We start from the raw sequence: 27,855 nt of genomic DNA on the forward strand, positions 1-27,855 counted from the left end.
AACAAAGTCCCGTCGGAAATTTGGATCAATTATTCTTCGGAAGTTCAAAACTACTTTCTATCGGAAATTCGGAACAATTTCTCATCGGAATATCAAAACTATTTTCCTTCGGAAATTCGGAACAATTTTCTTCGGAAATTCGGAAAAGTCTACCTTCGAAAATTCAGAACATTTTCCCTTCAGAGACTCAACAGTTTCCTTTCGGATTCCAATTGTTGTTGATGTTGATGGGCTACAGCTCTTCGATGAACCTTCGCCGAACGGTTTATCCTTCTCCACTGGACTCGATCCTGGGCCAATCGCTTCCAGTCGCCCTGAACATTGAGCGCCCTCAGGTCCTTCTCAACTGCAAAAAGCCATCGTGTACGCGGCCTTCCACGAAGCCTCCGGCCTCTTCCTGGTTCTCTATTAAATATTATCTTCGCTTGACGTTCTTCCGGCATACCGTAGTATGCCGTGTTGTATAAGCTTAATAATATCCAGCCCTTTATATACCTGGTACAATTCGTGATTCATGCGACGCCGCCAGATACCGTTCTCTTGTTTACCGCCGAGTATTGTCCGCAGCACCTTAGCCTCAAACACTCCGAACGCTCTCCGATCAGCCTCCTTTAACGTCCATGTTTCATGGCCGTATAAAGCCACCGGAAGAATCAGAGTAGTATACAGCGCGAGTTTTGTTTTCGTTTGCAGACCACGGGACTTAAGCTGGTTACGAAATCCGTAATAAGCCCTATTTGCAGCTGCAATACGCCTTTTCACCTCGCGGGTAACATCATTATCGCACGTCACTAATGTGCCAAGATACACAAATTCTTCCGATACTTCAAATTTTTCACCATCCAGCACCATTTCGCTATCACCACCACTAATGAACCTACGTTGATTGCCAGCGACCATGTACTTCGTTTTGCTGGTATTGATCGTGAGTCCAATCCTCGCTGTCTCCCTCTTAAAAGGCGCAAAAGCCTCTTCCACGGCACGGTGATCAATTCCGATAATATCGATATCGTCCGCAAATCTCAGGAGCATATGCGATTTTGTGATAATGGTACCGCTTCTTTGCACGCCAGCTCTCCTAATCGCTCCCTCGAGCGCTATATTGAACAGTGGATTCGAGAGTGCATCACCCTGCTTTAATCCATCTAAGGTAACAAATGACGTCGATATTTCATCCGCAACCCTTACACTTGATTTCGATCCGTCCAACGTTATACGAATCAGCCGTATCAGTTTCGCCAGAAAACCATGTTCAAGCATAATTTGCCATAATTCAATCCGTTTCACTGAATCGTACGCCGCCTTGAAATCAATAAACAGATGATGTGTCTGCAAGTTGTATTCCCGGAATTTATCAAGGATTTGTCTCAGGGTAAACATTTGATCCGTCGTTGATCGGCCCTCACGAAAACCTGCTTGGTATTCGCCGACGAAGGACTCTTCAAGCGGTCTCAATCTGTTGAACAGAATATGGAACATGATTTTGTACGCCGAATTAAGGAGGGTTATTCCTCGGTAATTGGCGCACCCCAGTCTGTGCCCTTTCTTAAAGAGAGGGCAAATGGACCGTGCAGAACTTCATAAAGCTGCTCACTGCCATGTTTGAGAAGTTCAGCCGGGAGCTGGTCCTTCCCCGCAGCCTTATTGTTTTTCAGCTCTTCAACAGCTTTTTCAACCTCATCTAGTGTAGGTGACTCCACAGCTTGTCCATCGTCGCTAATATTTATTCTGTTCACCGATGCACCGTCACTTCCACTATTCAACAAAGTCCCAAAGTGTTGCTTCCACCTGCCAGCCACTTAGGTTTTATCTGTCAGCAAATTCCCTTGTTGATCGTTGCACATCTCCCGCCATGTCGCTGTCTTTCTCCGCACGCCATTGACAGACTCCTAAAACCTCCGCATATCGTTCTGCTCTATTTTTTCTTGCGCCTCACTAATAACTTGTTCTTCGTACTCTTTTTTCTTCCTGCGGTGGGTTCGTTTTTCGGCTGCTCTTGCTTCCTTGTACCGATCTCTATTCGATGGGTACCCGAAACTAACATCCGGCTTCTGGCAACGTTATTCTCGTCTGTCACTCTCTGACACTCCACATCGAACCAACCCGTTCTGGGTCGCCTCTGTGCAGTGCCTACCACTTCTCGTGCTGTTGTGCTCACCACTCCATGGATCGACTCCCATAGATCGTTGATGTTGTCGCTAACGTTGATTGCACTTATCCGTTCGTCGAGCTTCTGGCGGTACTCAGCCGATACTCCTTCCGCCGACAATCGCTGGATATTGTAACACATCATTCGCTGTGATCTTTCGTTCGATACAGTTGACAACCGTGATCGAATTTTATTGACAACGAGGTAGTAATCAGTCAATGTTCGGACCTCTGAATGTCCGCACATCGATAACATCCGAGAAATGGCGCCCATCCACCAGAACGTGGTCTATCTGATTGCAAGTTTCACCATTTGGGTGTCTCCAGGTGTGCTTTTGGATATTCTTTCGTGCAAAGTAGATGCTACTGATGGCCATCCCTCTGGCAGCAGCGAAGTTTACTAGCCGTAGACCCTTGACATTGGTATCGGAGTGAAGGCTCTCCCAAACGGATTATGGGACGGAAAAAGTCATCTCTACCGACCTGAGCGTTAGCGTCTCCGATAACAATTTTCACGTCATGCCTTGGGCATTGATTCTCGGATTCCAATTATCCATGGGAAATTCAGAACAATTTCGCATCGGAAATTCGGAACAATGTTCCTTCGGAAATTCAGGACATTCGGAAATTCGAAGCAGTTTTCCATTGAAAGTTCGGAACAATTCCCCATCGGAAATTCGAAACAATTTTCCATCGGAAATTCGAAATAATTTCTCTTCGGAAATTTGGAGCTGTTTTCCTTTGGATATTCGAAACTTCCGATTGGAAATTCAAAACGGAAATTCGGAACATTTTCCCTTCGGAAATTCGTAACAGTATCCGTTCGAAAATTCAGAATATTTTCCCTTCAGAGATTCAGAACAATTTATCTATGGAAATTCGGAACAATTTCTCATCGAAAATCGGAACAAGTTCGTATCGGAAATTCGGTTTCCCTTCGGAAATTCGGAATAATTTTCCATTTGGAAATTCGGAACAATTTCCCTTCAGAAATTTTGAGCAATTTCCATTCGGAGATTCGAAACAATTTCCCTTCTGAAACTCGGAACAATCTTTCATTGAAAATTCGGAACAATTTCCCTTCGAAAATTCGAAACATTTATTTATAAAACCATAACTAACTATTTTTGTACATTCATGGTGTCTTTCCGGCCTTTGTTCTCAAACTTTTGTGCAAAGTTACCTATTTGAACCCTTTTGGAAACAGGTTTTTTTCATTTCCAATTGAAGTTTAGTTGGTTAAGCTAGCTACTGGATAGACAATTTTGAAAGTTTTGTTGATATAAAAGTAAGCAGTTAAGGGAAGAATATCTGCATACAAATTTGCTTCTCATCCATCCACAACCTAAGTTTTTGTTTTCGCTCAAAATCACTAGTTTGCTTACTTAAACCGATTTGAACTCGGTAATAATAATTTGTAATTCTTGAGTTCAACAATTTCAGAATTTTGTTTTTCAAATTTTTAATCAAATAAAATTATTTCTTAAATCTATATTTAGAGTTTAAAATTTCTCATAAATGCGTGCTCACTGCTGAAAAAAATCACATCACAAAAATGAGAAATAGTGGAAGATCCATTAATTACGTAATGCAATGGTCATTTTCAACCCGACCCCCCTCCTAGAGGTGTGCGCCGCCGCGCCACGCCGCCGCCGCCGATAATTTTGCATCGGCGCGCAGCCGTTTGAAATTTGTCTCGCCGCTGATCTATTGTTTTCCACGCCGATTAAAATTTGAAGAAGGTCGCAGAATTTAGATATCCCCAAGTAATCACGTTGAAACTTAAATGAATTTTTCATAAAAATATCAATGATTTCTCGCTTAACTTTCAAAAGGACCTAAGTAACATTTTTTTCATGAATTAATTTGAATAGCGCAATCAACAGAACAATATGAAAGCCAGTGGCGTAGCCAGGGGGGTGGTTTTGGGCATAAACCCCCCCCCCCCAGAGACAAAATTTTTAGAAGAAATTTTTTTTTTCGAAAAAAAAATGTTCGGAAAAACCCCCCAGACCAATTTTCTGGCTACGCCACTGATGAAAGCTATTGATTGCCGTATTCAAATTAATTCATGAAAAAATGTTACTTAGGTCCTTTTGAAAAGTTAAGCGAGATTTCCTTGAAAATAATAAGAAAAACTTCGAGTGCAAATTCTGAAGGATTACCCGTTTTTTTAACTTTATTACCGTGTTAAAGGATTTCCTTTAAAATCCAAAGATATCTCAATGAAATAGAATTTTTGATCGGAGAGGGTCGTTTGACAGAAAGCCAAATGTTGTTGGGTCAAATATGGCATTTGACCGAACAAACCATTTAACGGAAGCCCATCTACCCTAGCAGCACACATGTGGTATAGTGGTTTCTGACACCTAATATGTTACTGAATTCGGTTACATATAAGTTGTTGGAACCAAATCGGTCCAAATTGTGCTGCAAGGGTAGGCTAAAGTTATTTCGCCAAAAAATGTCATTTGGTTGAAAGGTACATACGGTCCAAACTGTCGTTAGGCCAAACAGTTCCAATTGGCCGAAATGGTCGTTTGACAGAAAGAGCCATTTGGCCGAAATGGACATCCGGCCTAAAGTGTCTGAGAGTGTTATGCAGAATGGCTCTTTTTGCAAAACGGTATCTTCGGCTAAATGATCTATTCGGCAAAACAACATTTTCGGTCAAACGACAATTTCAGCCTGAAGGGTTGCTAGGGCAAACAAGTTTGTTGGCCGAATTACGAGCTCGGCCGAATATCCCGTTCAATTCCACCAAATGGAATTTTGCTTACCGTGTTATTCGGCCAAATGGCATTCGAACAAATGGCCTTTCGCCGAATGACTTAAGACCAAACGACAGGAAGGGTAATTTGGGCGAAAGGTGTTTGGCCGAATAAATCATTAGACGCGTTTGGCCGAAAATGTCATTTAGCCGAAATGGATATACGGCCGAAAATATCGTTTGGTCATTTGGCCGAAAAAGTCGTTTGGCCAAATAGGTCATTTGACCGAAAATACCGTTTACCGAAAATACCGTTTACCGAAAATGTCATTTGGCCCAAATGGCCGTCTTGGTAAAAGGTCATTTGGTCCTTTCTGTCAAGCGACCAGTACGACCAAACGGAATTTTCGGCCTGTCAAACCTGTTGCTAGTTCGATTCTGCTGTAGTCACTTTTTCATCTTTTGTGGATGTCATCATATTGTCGATAAAGTAATTTCGCAACAATTTCGTAAGTAAAAACAACCATGAATGTTATTGTTCTGATGTATTATTTGCAGGGTTCGTACTTTTCATTTTGGGGAAACGAAAACAAGCGAGCCAGGGGTACCTCGGACAAAAATGCAGTCTTTAAAGACGGATGAAACATCTTTTACTCAAAACTTATCGTAAAGTTTCTCTAATTTTGTGAAAAAATAAAAGAAAATCGTTTGTCTTGTACATAATATGCACGATCAGTAGATCCTATCAAATCCTGCCTTTTTTCGCAAAAATTGGAAGAGGTGTTTATAAAAAGATCAAAATAAAACCATAACAGAATGAACAGAACATCAACAAAAATGGTCCTGGGTTGCGCAATCTACCTGATCAAAACCTCCATGTTGACTGCTTTTTGGGAATATTGTTAAGATTTGTTTCCATAATATTCTTAACATAAAGCTACTCTTGAGTCTACAGATTCAGAAACCTCATTTGAAACCGAGCAAATGAAGACTTTTCACGAAAATCTCAGCTGCTTCGTGAGGACAAGAAAATCTCAGCATCAGGCCTTTTTTCTCGCGCATAATGATGTCTCGGAAAATCTGCGTGAGAGCATCTCAGGACTCGTGAAAATGGTGAGATTACCATCCCTGATTATTTGGCAGTAGTGACCGGAAGCCTAATTTTGAAGGTTCAAATGCGAGTTGAATCAACAGGCCTGTTGACTCAACCCTTCTTTTAAATAAACTATTTATTCCTGTCCATGGATAATTTGACGTTGATATTTCAAGTGTCGCTTCTTTTAAAAGATTTTTATTTATTTTTATTTTTGTTGTTTAATAGAGTGCATTTTTCAAACAGGCTTAAGTTCAAGCACTAAATTAAAAAATAAAAATATTTTCCATTTTTATATCTCCCTTCACAAGCTTCCTTATTTGAATGGTAATGGTCTTCTTTAAGCTTTCTTCTTTAAACTTTTTTTCACATCTTACTTAAAAAAGCTCGAAAAGCTCTTTTCAAAAGGCTTGAAGTACCATGCCTTTCCAAAGGTTAACTAATTCTTAAATAGGCTTGAACAACAACTGCCTATTCAGAATTTGGAGGTGCCGGCTCTCTGAAAGCCTAACATAACTCTAATACTAACAAGATTCTCCTGAAACAAGCCCTTTTAAGTAGCATCAAGCTTTATACTTGTCAGTAGTAGCTAACAGATAATTCATTTTTAAAGTGGTTTTGGAAGCATCCTTTCATCTGAAAGTATAATTTGTAGATCTCTTAAAAAAGCTCGGAAGGTTTCTATTAAGATCTTCTCGATAGTCTCCTTTTATTTTAGCCTCTCTGCATGGATCAACGCAAGACTCAAGCCTTCCTTTATTAGAGGTTGAAATTCGGATTCCTTCAAAGAGACATGAAGTGTTTCTCATTTAAGATACAAATTCCGAAGCCTTTACCTTATAATAAAATAAATGACCTTCTTTTAAAATAAATGACCGATAGTAAAATAAATGACTGAAATTTAAACATACTTGATTTGGTAATAATCAGCTACAGAACCATCGTGTGGACAGAAAAGTGTACAAGAACAGAGTTCTGTTTAGAATAGCTTAAAAAGACCATTGCCCTCTACAAGAGGCTCGAGAAATAGCCTCCTTATTGCTACAATGGTTAACTGACCACTTTCAAATGAGCTTGAAGCCTCCCCTAGAATGCGTTCATCACTATTTTTCTTCAACAGGCTTGAAGCGTCCATTCAAGATTCTTAATGCCTTCTTTTAAGCGGCTAAATAAAAATGAACCATTCAAGAGACTTGGAAAGGTTCAAAAAAGCAATTACGGAAGAACTGGACAGAAATACTCCGAATGCCTCCTATTCAGACTACTGAAACTTTAACATATGACATTACTGTGACTCGAAGATACAATTAACTCGACGACGTATTGACAGCCGATACTATTAAAAGCTTGAAACCTCCCATCAAATGTCAGATTTCTCTTATTACAATAGGCTTAAATTAATCTATTTTTCAAAGGGCGTCCTACCAGAATACTATCATTACTCTCTTATGGCTCGGAAATTGTTGCTTCCAATAAATGGCAACGAGTACTACCGTTGTCAACATAGACTACTTTCAGGTAAGAAGCCTCCTCCTTAAGTAACTAATATAGCCTTACATATTCAAGAGACTTATTCAGAACATCTCTTCAAGTTGAGCTTCCATTCTTTTCTCCGGTTTATAGGAGCATAGACTTGAATCAGCTCAGATAATGTATCGGTATGATCACAATACAAAGCCTCAGGCCGCAGTGACCTAGTGAGCAACATAGCGAAGTCGTCTTGAAAGGTATCTCTCGGAAGAGACATGGAATCCTACTTTCAAGAGGATACCAGTCCTATTAAGACTACAACTGGTCCAAGCTCTCGAAAAAAAAAAAAAAATCTGTAGGAAATCGACGTTGAACTTAATTTGAATTGAAGTTTCAAAAGTCCGTATAGAAATTTCAAAAATTTTTTGCAGAGCCACATGTTTCTTTAGTTTTCAGGCCCTTAAAGTTTTCACGCATATCTTAAGAATTACGATTATTTTGAAAATTATTAAACAGCGAAAAACATAGAGGTACCTTTCAATTAATGCAAACATTCTCCTGTGAAACTTGGATATTTCTCGTCAAGAAAAGGTTGAGAACCGCTGTTTTCACTAGTATTATTTGCAGGGTTCTTAGAGCTTTTCCATTTTGAAAATTCAAAACAAGCGATTACCCCCGAATTTATGTCTTTTTCGCAGAAAGTCTTTGGCAGTGAAAAAAACTCAGTTATCGTTTTCATCAGAAGCCTCAAGGCAACATCGAAAATCAAAAAGCAACAATCGTGCCTACTTGATGAAATTCTGTAGTTTCGTTTGAGGACGACTGCATTGGGCCGGGCACTTACTCAGAATGTCGCAAAAATTTCCCGGTGAAAATGTTCTCGACAAAAATAAAGATAAAACCATAACAGGCTCGAGTGGATACAGGATACAGCGGGCACAGGTGGATTGATCAGGTGGAAGATGACTTGCGGACCCTCCGTAGACTGCGTGGTTGGCGACGTGTAGCCATGGACCGAATGGAGAAGACTCTTATATACCGCACAGGCCACTTCGGCCTTAGTCTGCTGAATAAATAATAAATAATGGTTAAGCCATTTTTTACGCTCCATATAAATTGATTTGTATGGGAAAAATTCTACATGGGGGGAGGGGGGTTGAAAAACCCACAAAAATTGCTTACGTAATTAGGGCCTATAACCATAATTTGGCCGCACAAAGCAGAACAAATCAACTACCTGCACACCGATCAGAAACACGATCAAATGCATATCAATTGATTTACTTCTCGACCGCACCAGATTCTGTACTTACTTGCCCGATAGTTTCTGCAAATTATGGAAGATCGCACTTGTCTCGACCGGAGCAAAGCGCAATACAAGTGCATGATCTACCGAATATCAAAAATATATTTTTTATTCTTCCGCCCGCGACGAACAACAGACTTACTGTACTCACTTTCCCGATGGCTCCGAAAATAATTTCCAAATGAATATTTTGGAAAAACTAAGAGAATTTTATTGGAAATTTACTCGGAATTTCTCAAGATTCTTAAAAATTTCTTAAAATTAAAAATTCTTTCTCAATATTTTTTAAAAATGCAGAAAAAAAACTTTTAAAAATTTATGTAATAAAAAATTGCCACGCCGATTCACGCCGCCGCCGCCGCCAGTTAAAATGGCTCTCGGCTTGACGCCAAAAACGCCGCCACCGCCGGCTAAAATTCTGACAAACGCCGCCGCAGACAATTTTTGGACCGGCGAACACCTCTACCCCTTCCCCTCTGTCACACTTTTTGTATGAAGCATTCGAAAATATTGTATGGGTTGTCACACTTCAGGCAACACCCCCTCCTTTAAACGAATTCTATGGATGTTCCCTAATACCATTGCTTTTTCTGATGAGATGAACATCGGAGCCATAATATGAAATCCAGGAGCAGTTTCACTATTTCATTTTTCTCGAGCATAAACATGGAGGGACAAAAATTTACACTATTTTCAATATTTTTTTTTAATTTACTTTAAACATGCATTAAAGTGTATAAAGTTTAAGCCAAATTTGAGCCTAGTCAGTCATAAAAAAAACCCCTGCCAATAATAGAACAAAACCTGCCAAAGCCGTCATTCCCCCTACATAATTAGTCGACATCATCGAAGTCTGAACAATTAAAAAAATACAAAAAATAATCACACTACCACGTCTAAAGACGTTGTTTGGCTCTAGAGGGTTAATTGCATACATACCTTATTCTGTACCATTCCAATTTGAATTCAACACGATCATGCTAAACATTAATTGTCAAATAATTAAATTTATTTTAAACCTGGAACCTGTTCAAATTATTAGTCTAGAATGAAATTATTCACGAGCCCAAAATTGCATATTGCAATTCACTTGCAACCATGACTGGAGACTTACGAGTAACAATTTCTCATTCGACTGGAAAATTTCTCTGAATATCGAAAAGCAAATTACAAAGGTTGATCTAAACTACATTTATGAATCAAATTATTAGCAATGATACATACTCACCGTCACCATCATGACTAATCATGTTCAATCGCACTTGATTCATAGTTTGGAAACCGCTGCGGAACTGAGTTAAATTCATTTCAGCGTCGCATCGGGTCGTCCAGTCCAGTACATCAAGTTTCGCGATTGTTGTTGTTTGCCGGTTTAAGGGCGCTTTATCTACCTATGTGGAAGCTACCCGCTCGCTATCTGCCGTCTCTGTCGCGTGCAAGACTGCAAGGCAGAGACCGGTCGGTGCAGCGGCCAACAACGGTGGAATGCAGTAGCAGGTGACGGTGGGCTGGGAACCTTTCGGCCGGGGGCAGAGGGGAAGCCGTCTGTTTTTATTCGCCTGGTTTCTCGACCGGGCGCCCTCAGTTCGCAATCGAGTCCACTCCGGACTAGTACACTATCCTATCTACGGACGATTTGTTAATCTCAGTCTCAGCCAGACAGTCGCGAGCGCACTCGGTGATCGTTCGGGTCCCACGGAGAACGTATTTGTTTACTACATTGCCTGCCCTGCCGCAACTTGATTGCAAATTTTATTCGCGAAGTCTGTAAACAGGTGTAATCACCGTGATTAAATCGCACATACATGTCGTATCTCGCCGCAGTGGATTGTTTATTCGATCGAGCAGAGTCGGGAGGACTGTGGATGTCACGTGGAATGCCGTGCGGTGATCGTGCTGCTACTATACAGGGCAAAATAAACCGCGAGTGATTATCAATCTTGAATACTTTTGAATTTATTACTAACAAAACTGACATTTTTCCTTCTTTTAACCGCTGCATGAGTGTATCATATGTGTCTTGTCTACGATCCGTGCTGTGAACACTTCTTATCTATGCTACGAACGTATCATATTTCATTCACACATAACACGGTGTCACACTGGTTGTAATTTTTCAAGGAAAAAAGCTCACTTTAGTACATATTACAAGTACATTTTATATAATTGAAAAATGTTCCTTCCCTCCTAATAGCTTGGTCACCTTGTACTTGTCCTATTTAGATACACGATTCATTAATCGGGTTCTAATGTGTAGCACTGTGTAATTGAAATCACGTCAAATCATTACATTCCAGCGGCAACAATGGCTGCCCCATCGGGAAAGATGGGATCGCTATCGTTCGCAGCGGCAGTTCCACCAGCCTCGGTAAATCCAAGCGGACTCACCAGGAGCTGGAACATACGAACCACCAACCGGCCGAGGCCTGCACCGCAGTCATCCGTACGGTGACGGTTCCGCAGAAAATCATCATTCCGGTTCTGGGGAAATCGACACCCGGCGAATCGACCATTACGATTGCACCACCGCCACAATCATCCCCATCCTCATCTTTATCATCCCTCGCTACTAATAACAGTGCGTCAGCCCCCGCCAGCAGCGGGGGCGATCCTAGGACGGAAGGACGACGACCATCATCATCATCATCAGCAAGGGGTTTTCCAGTTAAGAGCGCGGTAGTTACGAGGGCGGCTGCGACAGCGCGGACCACGACCGCGACGTAAGGATCGAATTTCTCACACAGTGTATCATCTATCTAACTACATATATCTACTCATCATAAATGCCCCTGGCCGTAGCCAATGCTTTGCTGTAGAAATAGCTGCTATTATAACTGTCGGTAGTTTCTATCGTATACTAACACACGCCCACAATTGTTCAAATGTATTCCGAATTCCGGCTATAATTTGCTTGCCTTAGCTTGAGTAGGGTAGCTCTACCGTTTGACGAGCGAGGTAGGTTTTTTGTGCGAACCCGTCCTTAGCCAACTTAGGGACATTGCATTGCATGCCTTTGGATTTAGTTTTAGTAATTGAGCAGGATAGTGGTGTGCTAGATGTGCTACATGCGGATTTTTTTCGATTAAGTAAAAAAGGTGTGGAACCAGTATTTTCAAATTACACGGATTGTGTAAATTTCACCTCAATCTTTCAATAATTTTATGTTATTAATCACGTTCAAATTAAAAATCATACAACCGGTCGCTGATGAACAGAAGCTGAGCGTCACCGGCATCCACGCTTTTTATTTTTTGATTTCTACTGAATTCAGTTTGATAAACATTTAGTTATTGCCGGGACTTACTTTCACATTTTAGAATTGTGATGTATGTATTTTCTTAACCAGAGGTTCCCAAACTTTTTGGAAACCCAACAGAATCCTTTGTTGCTTGCGATTCACCAAATACAAAATGCACAGATTTTTAGAAATTGGATAAAACATTATTTTGCGATTGAGCAAATCATAGTAGGGGAAATGATGGCGTTGGCAGGTTTTGTTCCATTATTGTCAGGGGGTTTTCTATTATTCATATTAAAGAATATTGTGGCCAAATTTCATAATATTTGGTCAACAAACACTCTTCTGACAATAATAGAACAAAACCTACCAAAGCAATAATTTCCCCTAAATTGTTCTGCAATGTTCTTGATATTATAACAATTTAAGATTCAGTACAATCAAAGTCAATTGCCTATATTCCGGGGATTAAACCACCCGACTTGGACATTAATTTACATTGTTCTGAAAACTCATATGTGAATATGTACCTTGAGCATGCCTTATTCTGCGCGGCTCCTAATTCTGCACACTATGACAATATTTTTTTTTATTTCTTTACTGTTATTATTATATTTACTTACATTTCATCAAAAAGTTGGGAATTTATTGTTGTCATGGGCACACAATAATGCAATAAATTAGCGTTGATAACGGGAATATGCAGAAAAACAAAATATCGAAAAATGACAAAAAATGGCAGCAGCGTTAAACCGCACGAAAACCATTTTTTCTCGTGTTTGAGCAAAAAAAGATTTGGACTAGAGGTGTGCGAATTTTGCCGAGCTGCAGAAATAAAAACTGAGTGTGTACAATTTCTTGTTGAAATTTTGAAAAACTCTCCGTAAAAAACTAAGAAAAGAACTTATAGTCTAGAATTTTTGTACAGCAAAGAAGCCAAGCAGAAAGCCATTTGGCCGAATGCTTCAAGGCTGATAGTTGTTTGGTCGAATTTGTCGCTTGACCGAATAAGCCATTTGGTAAAAGACTATCTAGCATAAAGTTATTTGGCCTACTTTGTCATTCGTTCGAACAGTCCATTTGGATGAAAAAATCGGTTGGCCGAATAGCTAAATTGGTCGAATTTGCCTTCAGGCCGAAATTACATTCGGACAAAAGTGTCGTTCGTCTGCAGCCCATTTTGGTTAATTTCAAGGCATTAACGGAAGAATATATTGAATTTCGCCAGAAAAACTGATCATCTTCCCCAGAAAATTCTATATTTTTTTTCAGAATGTTCATTTGACAATTATTTTCACATTTTCCACGGGAACTACTTTGAAGTGTTTAGAATTCTTTGAAATTACCAAAAGGAGCTCTTTGGATTTGGATTCATCGGATTTTACATGAGAGTCTCTTCAAAGTTTCAAAAGTTTTTCCAAATTTCTACAGGAAGATATTCTTCAAAATTTGCACAGAAAATTGTTCATAATTGTAGGAGCTTGTGACTGGTTGAAGGGATGCTTCCACGTTGACTTCCTCAATCTAGATTAATTAAGACGACTAGACTAGCGCCAACGTTAAAACCGAAATCCACGGGAGACTCTTTGGAATTTTCGCAAATTTTTAAAATCCTTAGATTTTTAAGATTTTTTTTTTTATTTTTACAAGAAACTCTTTTTTATTGTCCATAAGAAATTCTAGGGAAATTCCATTGGCCGAAAGCGACAAACGGCCGAGCTGGTAATTTGTGAAAGACGTTTGCCCTAACAAGTCGTCTGGTAGAATAGATTGTTTAGCCGAAGAAGTCATTAGGCTAAAAATGCCGTTTGGCCGAAAATGTCAATTACTAAACGGATCATATGGTCATAACTGGCCTTTTCGACAAATGACTATTAAACAAAATTCCGTAACCTCTACTTTTTAAGTCAATACTGGTCTTTAACCCAAAATTTCGTTTAGGCGAGCCGAACTGATTGTTCATCTGAAAATATTATCAGCTCAGCAATGGTTCGGCCGAAAATGTAAATTGGCCAAAAGCGACATACAGCCAAAAGAAGATTCGGCCGAACGAAAAACAACAATTTCGGCCAAATGGCATTTTCTGCGAAAAGTGTCGTTCGGCTGAATTGATCATTTGGTTAAAAAGTCGTTCAGCCGATAGGTTATGTGGTAAAAATGCCGTTTGTCCCCGAATGGGTTGTTTGCAGAAAGGACATTTTCGGGCCAAGTGGTTCTTTCTGTCAAATGGCCATTTCTACCAAACGACATTTTCAGTCAAATGATCTATTCGGTATATCGATTTTTAACAACCAAATTACCAGTTCGGCTGAATGTCCCTTTCGGCTATATGTCGACCTGATAACGGTTTCAGAAGTGCGATAAATGGCTATTTCGCCATTAATGTCATTCGGTCAATCGGGTGGACATTTTCGACTATACTATTCGTTCAGTAATTGTCATTTGGCCGTATGACCCGTTGGGCCAAACGACATTTTCGGTCAAAAAGACGGTATTTTCGTGCTGATGACATATTGGACCATATGACATATTTTTCGGGCAGCAGGGACTATGTCCAAGGGCTTGACGATCCCTCCCCAGGCCATCTGCGAGTTGTGGGGCTTGCCTAGGATGTGGTGGGGTTTGACAGTGGGCCCTGTTAAACCTCTATAAAAAGCTGCATGTATCCGCAAGTAGGCCCCACCAAAGCGACCGTGTGCCGCTCAAAGCGCACAAGCCCAAGTCCTGGTGTTAGGTGGGACGCTAAACAGCCCTGACACGACGGCCCTCCGACGAGACAGGAGGTTTGCGCAGGCCCAATAAGCCGCCTAGAAAACCAATCATTACGAACAATATAAGAGATAATGCGACTCGATATAATCGGCAAAGACCTAGGCGACGAATACAGGATCACGATTGGAAGCTTGGAACATGGAATTGCAAGTCGCTAGGTTTCGCAGGTTGCGACAGGATGATCGACGATGAATTACATCGCCGCAACTTCGACGTCGTGGCGCTGCAGGAGATTTGCTGGACAGGACAGAAAGTGTGGAAAAGCGGGCATCGAGCGGCTACCTTCTACCAAAGCTGTGGCACCACCAACGAGCTGGGAACCGGCTTCATAGTGCTGGGTAAGATGCGCCAACGCGTGATTGGGTGGCAGCCAATCAACGCAAGGATGTGCAAGCTGAGGATTAAAGGCCGTTTCTTCAACTATAGCATCATCAACGTGCACTGCCCACACGAAGGGAGACCTGACGACGAGAAAGAAGCGTTCTACGCACAGCTGGAGCAGACATACGATGGATGCCCACTGCGGGACGTTAAAATCGTCATCGGTGACATGAACGCACAGGTAGGAAGGGAGGAAATGTATAGACCGGTCATCGGACCGGATAGTCTGCACACCCTATCGAATGACAACGGCCAACGATGCATAAACTTCGCAGCCTCCCGCGGAATGGTAGTCCGAAGCACCTTCTTTCCCCGCAAAAATATCCACAAGGCCACATGGAGATCACCTAACCAAGAAACGGAAAACCAAATCGACCACGTTCTAATCGACGGTAAATTCTTCTCCGACATCACGAACGTCCGCACTTACCGAATATTGAATCCGACCACTCCCTCGTTGCAGTATGCCTGCGCTCAAAACTCTCGACGGTGTACAACACGCGTCGAAGTCGGACGCCGCGGCTTAACATTGGGCGGCTACAAGATGGTAGACTAGCCCAAGAATACGCGCAGCAGCTGGAAGTGGCACTTCCAACGGAAGAGCAGCTAGGCGCAGCGTCTCTTGAAGATGGCTGGAGAGATATTCGATCCGCCATTGGTAGCACCGCAACCGCTGCACTTGGCACGGTGCCCCCGGATCAGAGAAACGACTGGTATGACGGCGAATGTGAGCAGTTAGTGGAAGAGAAGAATGCAGCATGGGCGAGATTGCTGCAACACCGCACGAGGGCGAACGAGGCACGATATAAACAGGCGCGGAACAGACAAAACTCGATTTTCCGGAGGAAAAAGCGCCAGCAGGAAGATCGAGACCGTGAAGAAACGGAGCAACTGTACCGCGCTAATAACACACGAAAGTTCTATGAGAAGTTAAACCGTTCACGTAAGGGCCACGTGCCACAGCCTGATATGTGTAAGGACATAAACGGGAACCTTCTTACGAACGAGCGTGAGGTGATCCAAAGGTGGCGGCAGCACTACGAAGAACACCTGAATGGCGATGTGGCAGACGAAGATGGCGGTATGGTGATGGACCTGGGAGAACGCGCGCAGGACATAATTCTACCGGCTCCGGATCTCCAGGAAATCCAGGAGGAGATTGGCCGGCTGAAGAACAACAAAGCCCCTGGGGTTGACCAACTACCAGGAGAGCTATTTAAACACGGTGGTGAGGCACTGGCTAGAGCGCTGCACTGGGTCATTACCAAGATTTGGGAGGAGGAAGTTTTGCCGCAGGAGTGGATGGAAGGTGTCGTGTGTCCCATCTACAAAAAGGGCGATAAGCTGGATTGTAGCAACTACCGCGCAATCACATTGCTGAACGCTGCCTACAAGGTACTCTCCCAAATTTTATGCCGTCGACTAGCACCAACTGCAAGGGAGTTCGTGGGGCAGTACCAGGCGGGTTTATGGGCGAACGCTCCACCACGGACCAGGTGTTCGCCATTCGCCAAGTACTGCAGAAATGCCGCGAATACAACGTGCCCACACATCATCTATTCATCGACTTCAAAGCCGCATATGATACAATCGATCGGGACCAGCTATGGCAGCTAATGCACGAACACGGTTTTCCGGATAAACTGACACGGTTGATCAAAGCGACGATGGATCGGGTGATGTGCGTAGTTCGAGTTTCAGGGCATTCTCGAGTCCCTTCGAAACCCGCAGAGGGTTACGGCAAGGTGATGGTCTTTCGTGTTTGCTATTCAACATCGCTTTGGAAGGGGTAATACGAAGAGCAGGGATTAACACGAGTGGTACAATTTTCAATAAGTCCGTCCAGCTATTTGGTTTCGCCGACGACATAGATATTATGGCACGTAACTTTGAGAAGATGGAGGAAGCCTACATCAGACTGAAGAGGGAAGCTAAGCGGATCGGACTAGTCATCAACACGTCGAAGACGAAGTACATGATAGGAAGAGGTTCAAGAGAAGACAATTTGAGCCACCCACCGCGAGTTTGCATCGGTGGTGACGAAATCGAGGTGGTAGAAGAATTTGTGTACTTGGGCTCACTGGTGACTGCCGAAAATGACACCAGCAGAGAAATTCGGAGACGCATAGTGGCTGGAAATCGTACGTACTTTGGACTCCGCAAGACGTTCCGATCGAATAGAGTTCGCCGACGTACCAAACTGACAATCTACAAAACGCTAATTAGACCGGTAGTCCTCTAGGGACACGAGACCTGGACGATGCTCGTGGAGGACCAACGCGCACTTGGAGTTTTCGAAAGGAAAGTGCTGCGTACCATCTATGGTGGGGTGCAGATGGCGGACGGTACGTGGAGGAGGCGAATGAACCACGAATTGCATCAGCTGTTGGGAGAACCATCCATCGTTCACACCGCGAAAATCGGACGACTGCGATGGGCCGGGCACGTAGCCAGAATGTCGGACAGTAACCCGGTGAAAATGGTTCTCGACAACGATCCGACGGGCACAAGAAGGCGAGGTGCGCAGCGGGCAAGGTGGATCGATCAGGTGGAAGATGACTTGCGGACCCTCCGTAGACTGCGTGGTTGGCGACGTGTAGCCATGGACCGAGCCGAATGGAGAAGACTCTTATACACCGCACAGGCCACTTCGGCCTTAGTCTGATTAAATAAATAAATAAATAACATATTGGACCAAACGGTCTGTTAGGGAAAACGGCTTTTTCGGCCAAATTACAAGTTGGGTTATATTTTGCTTTTAGCCAATGGAATTTCCCAAGAATTTCTTAAGAACTATACTCTTGTCGTTGGGTAACTGCAACATGTTTACGTTTCAGTTAGCGAATACCGTCCGATACCTGCGACGCATTATAGACGTCAGTTATCAGTTGACGTCAGATGCAATAGAAGTGTAATCGAGTTGCATTTGAATTACTTGCAGTTATCGAACGTCTACTGCACCAAGAGTTTCTCGTAGAAATCCAAAGAAATTCCTTAAAAAATCTGAGCAATTTTTCATTGAAATCTACATTTTGAACAATCTTCCTTGGGAATTCTAAACAATTTGCCGTTGAAATTCCGGAGAATTTTCTCGTGAAAATTCCAGAGAATATTCCTTGAAAATTCCTCCTCTCTATGCTATACTATGCCAAACTATCCTCATTTCATTTATTTAGTTGACATCTAAACAGATAACACTGAATCAATAATTTGATGACACAATGCACGGTTCGAGGCCGCATCTCTCCATCCTCGAATACGCCCCACGCTCGCCAAGTCGTTTTGCACCTGGTCTGCCCATCTCGCTCGCTGCGCTCCACGCCGTCTCGTACCTGCCGGATCGGAAGCGAACACCATCTTTGCAGGGTTGCTGTCCGGCATTCTTGCAACATGTCCTGCCCATCGTACCCTTCCGGCTTTAGCTACCTTCTGGATACTGGGTTCGCTGTAGAGTTAAGCGAGCTCATGGTTCATTCTTCGCCGCCACACACCGTCTTCTTGCACACCGCCAAAGATGGTCCTAAGCACCCGTCTCTCGAATACTCCGAGTGCTTGCAAGTCCTCCTCGAGCATTGTCCATGCTTCATGTCCGTAGAGGACAACCGGTCTTATAAGCGTCTTGTACATGACACATTTGGTGCGGTGGCAAATCTTTTTCGACCGCAGTTTCTTCTGGAGCCCGTAGTAGTCCCGACTTCCACAGATGATGCGCCTTCGTATTTCACGACTAACGTTGTTGTCAGCCGTTAGCAAGGATCCGAGGTAGACGAATTCCTCGATCACCTCGAAGGTATCCCCGTCTATCGTAACACTGCTTCCCAGGCGGGCCCTGTCGCGCTCGGTTCCGCCCACAAGCATGTACTTTGTCTTTGACGCATTCACCACCAGTCCAACTTTTGTTGCTTCACGTTTCAGGCGGGTGTATAGTTCTGCCACCTTTGCAAATGTTCGGCCGACAATGTCCATGTCATCCGCGAAGCAAATAAATTGACTGGATCTGTTGAAAATCGTACCCCGGCTGTTACACCCGGCTCTCCGCATGACACCTTCTAACGCAATGTTGAACAACAGGCACGAAAGTCCACCACCTTGTCTTAGTCCCCGGCGCGATTCGAACGAACTAGAGTGTTCGCCCGAAATCTTCACACAGTTTTGCACACCATCTATCGTTGCTTTGATCAGTCTGGTAAGCTTCCCAGGGAAGCTGTTCTCGTCCATAATTTTCCATAGCTCTACGCGGTCTACACTGTCGTATGCCGCCTTGAAATCAACGAACAGATGGTGCGTTGGGACCTGGTATTCACGGCATTTTTGAAGGATTTGCCGTACAGTAAAGATCTGGTCCGTTGTCGAGCGGCCGTCAACGAAGCCGGCTTGATAACTTCCCACGAACTCATTCACTAATGGTGACAGACGACGGAAGATGATCTGGGATATCACTTTGTAGGCGGCATTAAGGATGGTGATCGCTCGAAAGTTCTCACACTCCAGTTTGTCGCCTTTCTTGTAGATGGGACATCTAACCCCTTCCTTCCACTCCTCCGGTAGCTGTTCGGTTTCCCAAATTCTGACTATCAGTTTGTGCAGGCAAGTGGCCAGCTTTTCCGGGCCCATCTTGATGAGCTCAGCTCCGATACCATTCTTACCATTCTTACATTCTTACTGTTGAATGGCATCCTTAACTTCCCTCAAGGTGTGGGCTGGTTGGCTTCCATCGTCCGCTGAACTGACGTAGTCATCTCCTCCGCTGCCTTGACTTTCACTGCCTGTACTCTCAGCGCCATTCAGATGTTCCTCGTAGTGCTGCTTCCACACGTTCGTCCGTCAAGATGCTCCCATCCTTATCCCGGCACATTTTGGCTCGCGGCACGAAGCCTTTTCGGGATGCGTTGAGCTTCTGATAGAACTTGCGTGTTTCTTGAGAACGGCACAGCTATTCCATCTCCTCGCACTCGACTTCTTCCAGGCGGCGTTTCTTCTCCTGAAAAAGGCGGGTCTGCTGACTCCGCTTCCGTCTATAACGTTCCACGTTCTGCCGGGTACCTTGTTGCAGCGCGACCGCCCGCGCTGCGTCCTTCTCCTCCAGAATCTGTTTGCGCTCTTCGTCGAACCAATCGTTCCGTCGACTTCGTCCCATATACCCGACGTTGTTCTCCGCTGCGTCGATAATGGCTGCTTTGACTGTATTCCAGCAGTCCTCAAGAGGGGCCCCATCGAGCTTACCCTCTTCCGGCAGCGCTGCCTTCAGATGATGCGCGTATGCAGTGGCGACATCAGGTTGCTTCAGTCGCTCTAGATCGTACCGCGGCGGTCGTCGGTACCGAACATTGTTGATGACGGATAGTTTAACCATCACCAGATAGTGGTCAGAGTCGATGTTAGAGCCACGATATGTCCTGACATCGATAATGTCGGAGAAGTGCCGTCCATACATCAGAACGTGGTCGATTTGTAATTCTGTCTGCAGTGGTGATCTCCAGGTGTACCGATACGGAAGGCTGTGTTGGAAGTAGGTGCTGCGAATGGCCATATTCTTGGAGACAGCGAAATCAATTAGTCGTAGGCCGTTTTCGTTCGTCAGCCGGTGAGCGCTGAACTTCTCAATAGTCGGGCTAAGCTCCTCCTCTTGGCCAACCTGAGCGTTCAAATCTCCTATGATGATTTTGACGTCGTGGCTTGGGCAGCTGTCGTACTCACGTTCCAGCTGCGCGTAGAATGCGTGCTTATCATCATCAGTGCTTCCGGAGTGTGGGCTATGGACGTTGATTATGCTGAAGTTGAAGAACCGGCCTTTGATCCTCAACCTGCACATTCTTTCATTGATCGACCACCACCCGATCACGCGCCTTTGCATATTGCCCATCACTATGAAGGCTGTTCCCAGCTCGTGTGTGGGTGTGTTGCCGCAGCTCTGGTAGATGGTATGATTACCTCCAAACGTTCGTACCATTGATCCCTTCCAACAAACCTCCTGCAGCGCTACGATGCCGAATCCACGGTCCTTGAGCACATCGGCGAGTATGCGTTTACTCCCGATGAAGTTGAGAGATTTGCGGTTCCACGAACCGAGTTTCCAATCGCTAGTCCCTTTTCGTCGCGGTGGTCTTCGCCGATGGTTCCGGTCTGTACTCTCTTGTTGATTGTGCGTTGCGTGAGTTTTTTTTTGCTGGCTTGCAGGGCCTGACACCAAATCCCCCAAATTTCCGGTGGACCATTGTGCACAGTTTCACTTAAAGTCCCTCGCTGGCACTCGGACGATGATAAGCCGCCCCTAACATGGAGAACAGACGCTGTTGTGATCCGATCCTGACATGGAGAACAGACGCTCAATAATATTTGCACCTCCGGAGAGGAGCAAACCCCCTTTCCCTGTCAGCATACGACCATAGTTCCCACCGGGGTTGGTTACCCGATCTTCCCTAAGGTTGCTCGTATCCCGGCCACCACCACGGGGAGGTAAGGATAGGAGTTGCTGGGTATGAGGCTAAGGACCGCGAGATGGGGTCTATTTTGTTCCTTCAGGTACGCGAAGTACCAATGGTACGCTTTACCCAGCATTTGCCGTGCCCTGTTCGTGCCGTGTTCTGATTGATAACCTACCCTACCCACTCTATCCCTGTGTTGATATTCCTTATTATGGTAGCCGTGAATCGCATATTTGTCCCATATGAATAGGAAACCCAGCAAAGATGGGACAGATATGCGATTCACGGCAGTATATTAGACACGTGCTCCAAAGTTACACAGTTGAATCATTTCACAGATTTCGGTGAATTTATCTTCAATTAACCGCGAAATTTCAACAGCAGGATTGTTCGGTAATTATTCAACCGATTTTCTTCGATTTTTTCCCTTGTTCAACTGTCAAAACCACCGAAAATCTGTAAAATTATTTACCGAACAGTTCTGATATTGAGATTTCGGTGAAATTTGACAGAAATCTGCGATTTATTTTAAGTGTGTAGACTGTTTTTTCTCATTCAAATATACTGATGGCCTTCCCAAGTCCAAAGTTAAAGAGTACTCACATGTTCCGGTTTTGGTAAAATCTATCTAGACGCTTAGAACTATTTACTAGATATTTTTACTGCAGAATTATGTACTACAAATACCTTTTGGATAGACTTCATTCTATACTTCATGTTATACCGATATAATTTATGCATCCTTGTAGCTTTTTATAGACTGCTAGTAGAATTGATACAATGCGCACACTGTACCTACTTTCCTCAAACAATTCAACCAACACGCGTTCCACCTCTCTAACACCATAGTTTCCACTTTTTATTCTCATCTCACAGAGTAATGTCCTCGCCGCTAACGCGTCCCATGTCCGGTCGAATACCGGGCAAGCGCCCGCCACTGCTCCAGTCAGCCCTGACGGGCGCTAGCACGTCATCGCCCTCACCGGCGTCCCCGGCCTACACCAGCGTATCGTCCGATGTCATTTCCGCCGTACAGTCCCAGCTGCCCAGTGAATCGCGGGACGGCAAAATTCAGCTGCAGATCCTAACGCAACCGGAACAGCAGCACCGGGCCCGTTATCAAACCGAGGGCTCACGGGGTGCCGTCAAGGATCGCAGCGGCAACGGTTTCCCGGTGGTACGGCTGGTCGGTTCCACGAAACCGGTCGTCCTGCAAGTGTTCATCGGCACCGACATGGGCCGGGTGCAGCCGCACATGTTCTACCAGGCGTGCAAGGTTTCCGGCAAAAACTCGACGCCCTGCGTCGAGCGCAAGCTCGAGGGAACCATGGTCATTGAGGTGGACATGAAGCCGGAAAACGACATGACGGTGACGTGCGATTGCGTCGGCATTCTGAAGGAACGCAACGTCGACGTGGAGCACCGCTTTCCGAACCAGAGCGGGCCGCGGGCCAAGAAAAAGTCCACCCGCTGTCGGATGGTGTTCCGGGCGGCTGTTACGAACGAGGACGGCTCCCTGGAAATGCTGCAGGTGTGCTCCCAGCCGATTGTGTGCAGTGAGTATCCTTTTGTTCAAATCTGTTGTCAGTTGAAACCTAATGCCATTGAAGTCAAACCAGATAGTGAATAGTTTAGAACCTTAAAAGTCCTACCAAAATGTATGTTACCAAATTTTAAACAAAACATTCTAAAAAGTCGCTCAATTCATTCTAAAGTATTGGATTTCAAAAAATAAACGTCTCGTACTTGACTCGACTGAAGTCGACCTTACCGATGGGGGTCCCGTAGCGTGGTTGGCTACACGTTCGCCTTAGCAGGCCTGGTAGCGGGTCACTTTTTAGTGATTTGGCCACTTTTTTCGGGCTAGTCACTAAAACGTCACTAAAGTCACTTTTTCTCGCAAAAAGTCACTATTTTCAACTATTTTGAAACTATTTACCATAAAGCTTCATGTATCCATCGGATGATGCTTTGTTCATGGCGAAAATTAAATTACGGATCATGGAAAAATGATCGCTCTGAAACTTCGCCAGCCATTTAACTCGCTGCTCTTATTGGCATTTCACCAGTAGCTAATTGAAGGTGTTTTACATCACAATTTAAAAATTGGTATACAGTCATACAAATCCCTGTCGACCTGGAGACCTGTCGATTTCAAGTTTTTTTCAAACTCAAGCTTTATACAGTAGGGGAAGGTGGGGATACTTGACCCCTTGGGAGACATGATTCTCCCCTGTTTTACCAAGAACTAAAATAGTATTATATTGTTATAGCGTGTTTTTATAATAGATCCTCTAGACAAATGATCGTTATGTGGCAAGTTATTTTTTTGATTGACAATCTTATTTAATCTATTATTTACTGTGTTTTGTTCCTCCTAAAAATGTTTTTTAGTAGCCACGCAAAATTTGAACAACTTCTTCCAATAATGACCAAATGTTATCATCACAAATCACAAATCCATAAATAAACCTAATGATCTTAATTGATAAAAAGGTCCACATTCCACCACAATTTCAGGATTTTGAATTGTTGCCTCAATTTGAGGAGAATTGATCCCTCATTAGTCATCCATATAAAAAAATAATTTGTTCTCAATTTTTTGTAATTGGAAAAATGTTAAGAGGGGTTTGCTCTAAAAAAAAATATTGAGTAGATATCATAGAAAGGAGATCAAGTCTACCCAATTTTGAAGTTTGCATGCGCTGTCGAATTCCATAGCAAAAATCGTTCATAAATACGCACCGCCAGTCGGAAAATCTGACAAATCGTAGAATTTTCTGCAACTTTCTAAAGTAGAATCCAATGATCGCCGAAAAATCATTTTCGGGAAAGAAAAACAGGTGTTATGAGTGATCCTAACCATATTTCGCTCACTTTCAGTGGCGTAAAAATTTGATTTGCTTGCAAGACTACTCATAGTTTTGAGTAGCGCTGCTTTTGACTGATATTAAGTAGGTCAAAAGAGAGGGCAATACAATTTTACTTAGTCACTGATTAGACAAAAGTTAGCGTGTACGATTTTCGTTTCTCATCTGAGTTTCTCTTAATAGAAAAGAGTGGTAAATGGAAGCCACAATTTACGGAAAAAATATTCTTCTTCGATCAAAAAAACGCTTGATTTCGTCTCATCGAACTTGCAACTGAAATTAGAAATCACTATTTGGTCACTTTTTCTGCAACTGAATGTCACTTTTTGGTCCCTTTTTTCGTCAGCTTTGGTCACTAAAGTCACTATTTCTAGTGGTTTCGGTCGCTACCAGCCCTGCTTATAAGCGAATGGTCATGGGTTCGATTCCCAGCCCCCACCAAACCATCGTCAGTCGTTGGATGCGCAGCCTATGTGGTAGCGTATTGGGAGACGCGCCTATCATCATGGCTGTCTGATGACGACTGACAACTTGTTCTTCTCGGAGGCATTCCTCCAACGTTACCTTTTTTGCATTTGTAGGGTAGGATGGGACAAGATAGGTCGCTTAAGGCGAACCTTCTATGCCTCAAAACAAAAACATTTTAATTTAACTTTTTACCATGGATCTATAAAACTAACGCATATTCTGTATACCAAGGGTATGAAATAACGAAAATTTCACTTTTTATTCCATTTTGAGTCATAAAAATTAAAATCAATTTTTCAGTCAATCAAAAATGGATCACCTTTTGATTATACAATTAATCTTGTTTTTATTCTTCTTCTTCTTCTTCTTCTTCAATGGCTCTACATTCCAACTGGAACTGCTTTCCAACTTAGTATTCTTGGATTCTCCTCAGATATTAATTGAAAGCTTTTCTATGCCCGCTATCGCATGAGTATGTATCTTGTGTGGCAAGTACAATGTACACACTATGCCCAATCGAACTCGCCATCTCCGGATTGGAAATCCTACGCCAATTGTGTTTTTATTCACAATATTCAATCGCAATCGCAGATAGATATGTTTATTGCAAAGGATTTTATTAAATAGAAAAGGATTTTTAAGCTTTTGATGAAAAAATATCTAACATTTAAAAATGTCTGCAATTTCTTATGTGAAAGACAAAAAATTAACCCCAAAATGCTCGAAGATAACCTTAGAATGATTAAATCAGTAGAGTGGCTCAAAAAACACTTTTTCAAATTTTTTGATGGGCCGCCCTCTTATTCGGTTCTGTTTGGTGCCCTGATGCTCTGGACAAAATTTCAGCCAAATCGGTCAACGTTTGGGCGGTGCTAAACTCATTGGAAGTTTATATGGAAAAATGTATGCAGAAACATCCCAAAACAGTGATTTGCAGTTGGACGGCACAATTAACGATCAAGAACCATGATATTCATTCAGTTCTTGTAGAATTAAATACAGAATGTTATGCTGAAAACCGCGAGAAGATTAGAGTTTATTAGGCAAAGATATTAGCATTTTACTGGAGTGTAGTAGGGGTGAATTTATTTCTTTTCAAAGGTAAAAGAAACGAAATTTGCTCAAACCCCACTTCAGAGAAATGCTAATAACTTAGCCGGGCAAACTCTAATCTTCTCGCGGTTTTCTGCATTACATTCTGTATTAAATTCTCCAAGATCTGAATGAGTATCATAGTTCTTCATCGTAAGTTCTGCCGTCCAACTGCAATTCACTGTTTTTGGATGTTTCTGCATACATTTTTCCATATAAACTTCCAACAAGTTTAGCACCACCCAAACGTTGACCGATTTGGCTGAAATTTTGTCCAGAGCATCAGGGCATCAAACAAAACCGAATAAGAGGGCGGCCCATCACAAAAATTGAAAAAAGTTTTTCCCATACTAGTTCGAGCCACACTATTAAATCAGCAATGAAAAATATTTGTTGAATACAAGCTATGCCGTTCAATGTGTGCTGACCCATCTTGCCCCAATTGTAAGTTCATGTTTGAATCTCTAATTTTTGATCAAACTTATTCATTTCAAAGTAGTTAGTACACTTTCACTTCATTGCTAAAAATGTTTAAATTTCACATTGATCTACGAAGTTACACGTTTTATAGAAATTGTTTTTTCGCATAAGAAACATAGCTGAAAAATATTTTACCCTATATCATGACAAGGTATGTTTACAACCCGATGTTTTTAGACCGGATCTGGAATCGAATCCAGTCACCATCAGCACGGGCTTGCTTTGTAGCCGGGCATCTTACCGCACAGCTAGAGAAGAACACTGTGAAAAACACTTTCAAATAAAAGTTGAACTTCAACACATATTTAAAGCGACAGATCAGGTTCAATTCATGCGAGAAATGTGGATTCTCATGTTTTTTTTTAACAATTTGTAACGTCGTACATATAGAACACAAACATATCAAAATTCGGTTCGAACCTTGAATAACAGATTTCGGCACGTGTGTTGCTGCGCGATACTACTGGTCCAAAGAGATAAGAAAACTGCTCAATCATTGTTTACGTTGCCAATAATACGTACCGCAACGGTGAGCACCCAAAACCAAACGCAAATTTTTCGCCTATCCATTGAACAAACTAAACTGTATGGTAATTGTTGAAAATGTTTGATCGCACAACGCACTCGTTGTGCGCGTGTTGTACCTTCCGGGGAAGGTATTCTGCTGAAGCAATTCAAGGGTAATTTGCACCACAATTCAAGAATGATCGCTTTGTCGCTCCTGTTAGCAGGATGAATGAAAAACACGCTCCGCCACACATATTGGCGGAGGAATGGAAATTTCGGCTTGCGTTCAACAACAGACGGACCGAAATTGGATCGAATGGAACTGGGCGGTGAGAATTGAAAATGTCGACAGTCTACAATCACGGAAGTAATCAATTATCGTAGCACTAATTGTATAAGTAATAGGAGCTGCATTCAATGATGATTATTTTTTACATATAAATTTGTCAAAATTTCCATTTCGGCATCAGTTCTAGACTGCAATAGATTTTCTTTTCTTAGTAAAGAATCTCAGTTGGGCTCGAAGCTAAATTAGCTTGTCCTCTCGGGTGGCCAGAGTCGGCTCAGGGTGGCCATTAGTAGTATATTTTGGGAGATTTCATTATCAATTCTGGCCATATTTTTATCCAACATTTAACAAAATTACCATCGCTTAAGACCTATGTTATTTGTAAGGGATGTCAATTCAGCATCCCGAATATTTTCATTAGCAAAATTGATTCAGGCAGGGCAACGAATCAAAACATAAAGTTCATCGTGTATATTTAAGATTCATCATCATAGAAAAATGTACATAACTTTATTCCTTTCATTAGACAAAGCTGCTTTTTAACTGACTTGTGGTATTTTGTTCGTACAGGAAAAACGGAAATCATTTCATATCAATTCAAACGTA

General features: G+C 42.8%; 1 protein-coding gene across 5 annotated transcripts in view; it reads left to right on the plus strand.

The window, feature by feature from the left end:
- The window catches only part of LOC134207749 (nuclear factor of activated T-cells 5), a 263,107-nt gene that overhangs the window by 132,167 nt on the left and 103,085 nt on the right, over nt 1-27,855 (plus strand). For 2 of the 5 annotated variants that reach the window (XM_062683613.1, XM_062683612.1), the window contains 2 exons: nt 11,025-11,447; nt 22,420-23,099. In XM_062683613.1, the coding sequence (XP_062539597.1) occupies nt 11,025-11,447; nt 22,420-23,099 (1,103 nt within the window). Of the gene's footprint in view, nt 1-10,314; nt 10,655-11,024; nt 11,448-22,419; nt 23,100-27,855 lie in introns of those variants that run through there. The other 3 variants (XM_062683615.1, XM_062683614.1, XM_062683616.1) reach the window with 2 other exon arrangements.

The sequence above is a fragment of the Armigeres subalbatus genome, chromosome 1 (genome assembly GCF_024139115.2).
Source record: "Armigeres subalbatus isolate Guangzhou_Male chromosome 1, GZ_Asu_2, whole genome shotgun sequence".
Taxonomy (NCBI): Eukaryota; Metazoa; Arthropoda; class Insecta; order Diptera; family Culicidae; genus Armigeres; species Armigeres subalbatus.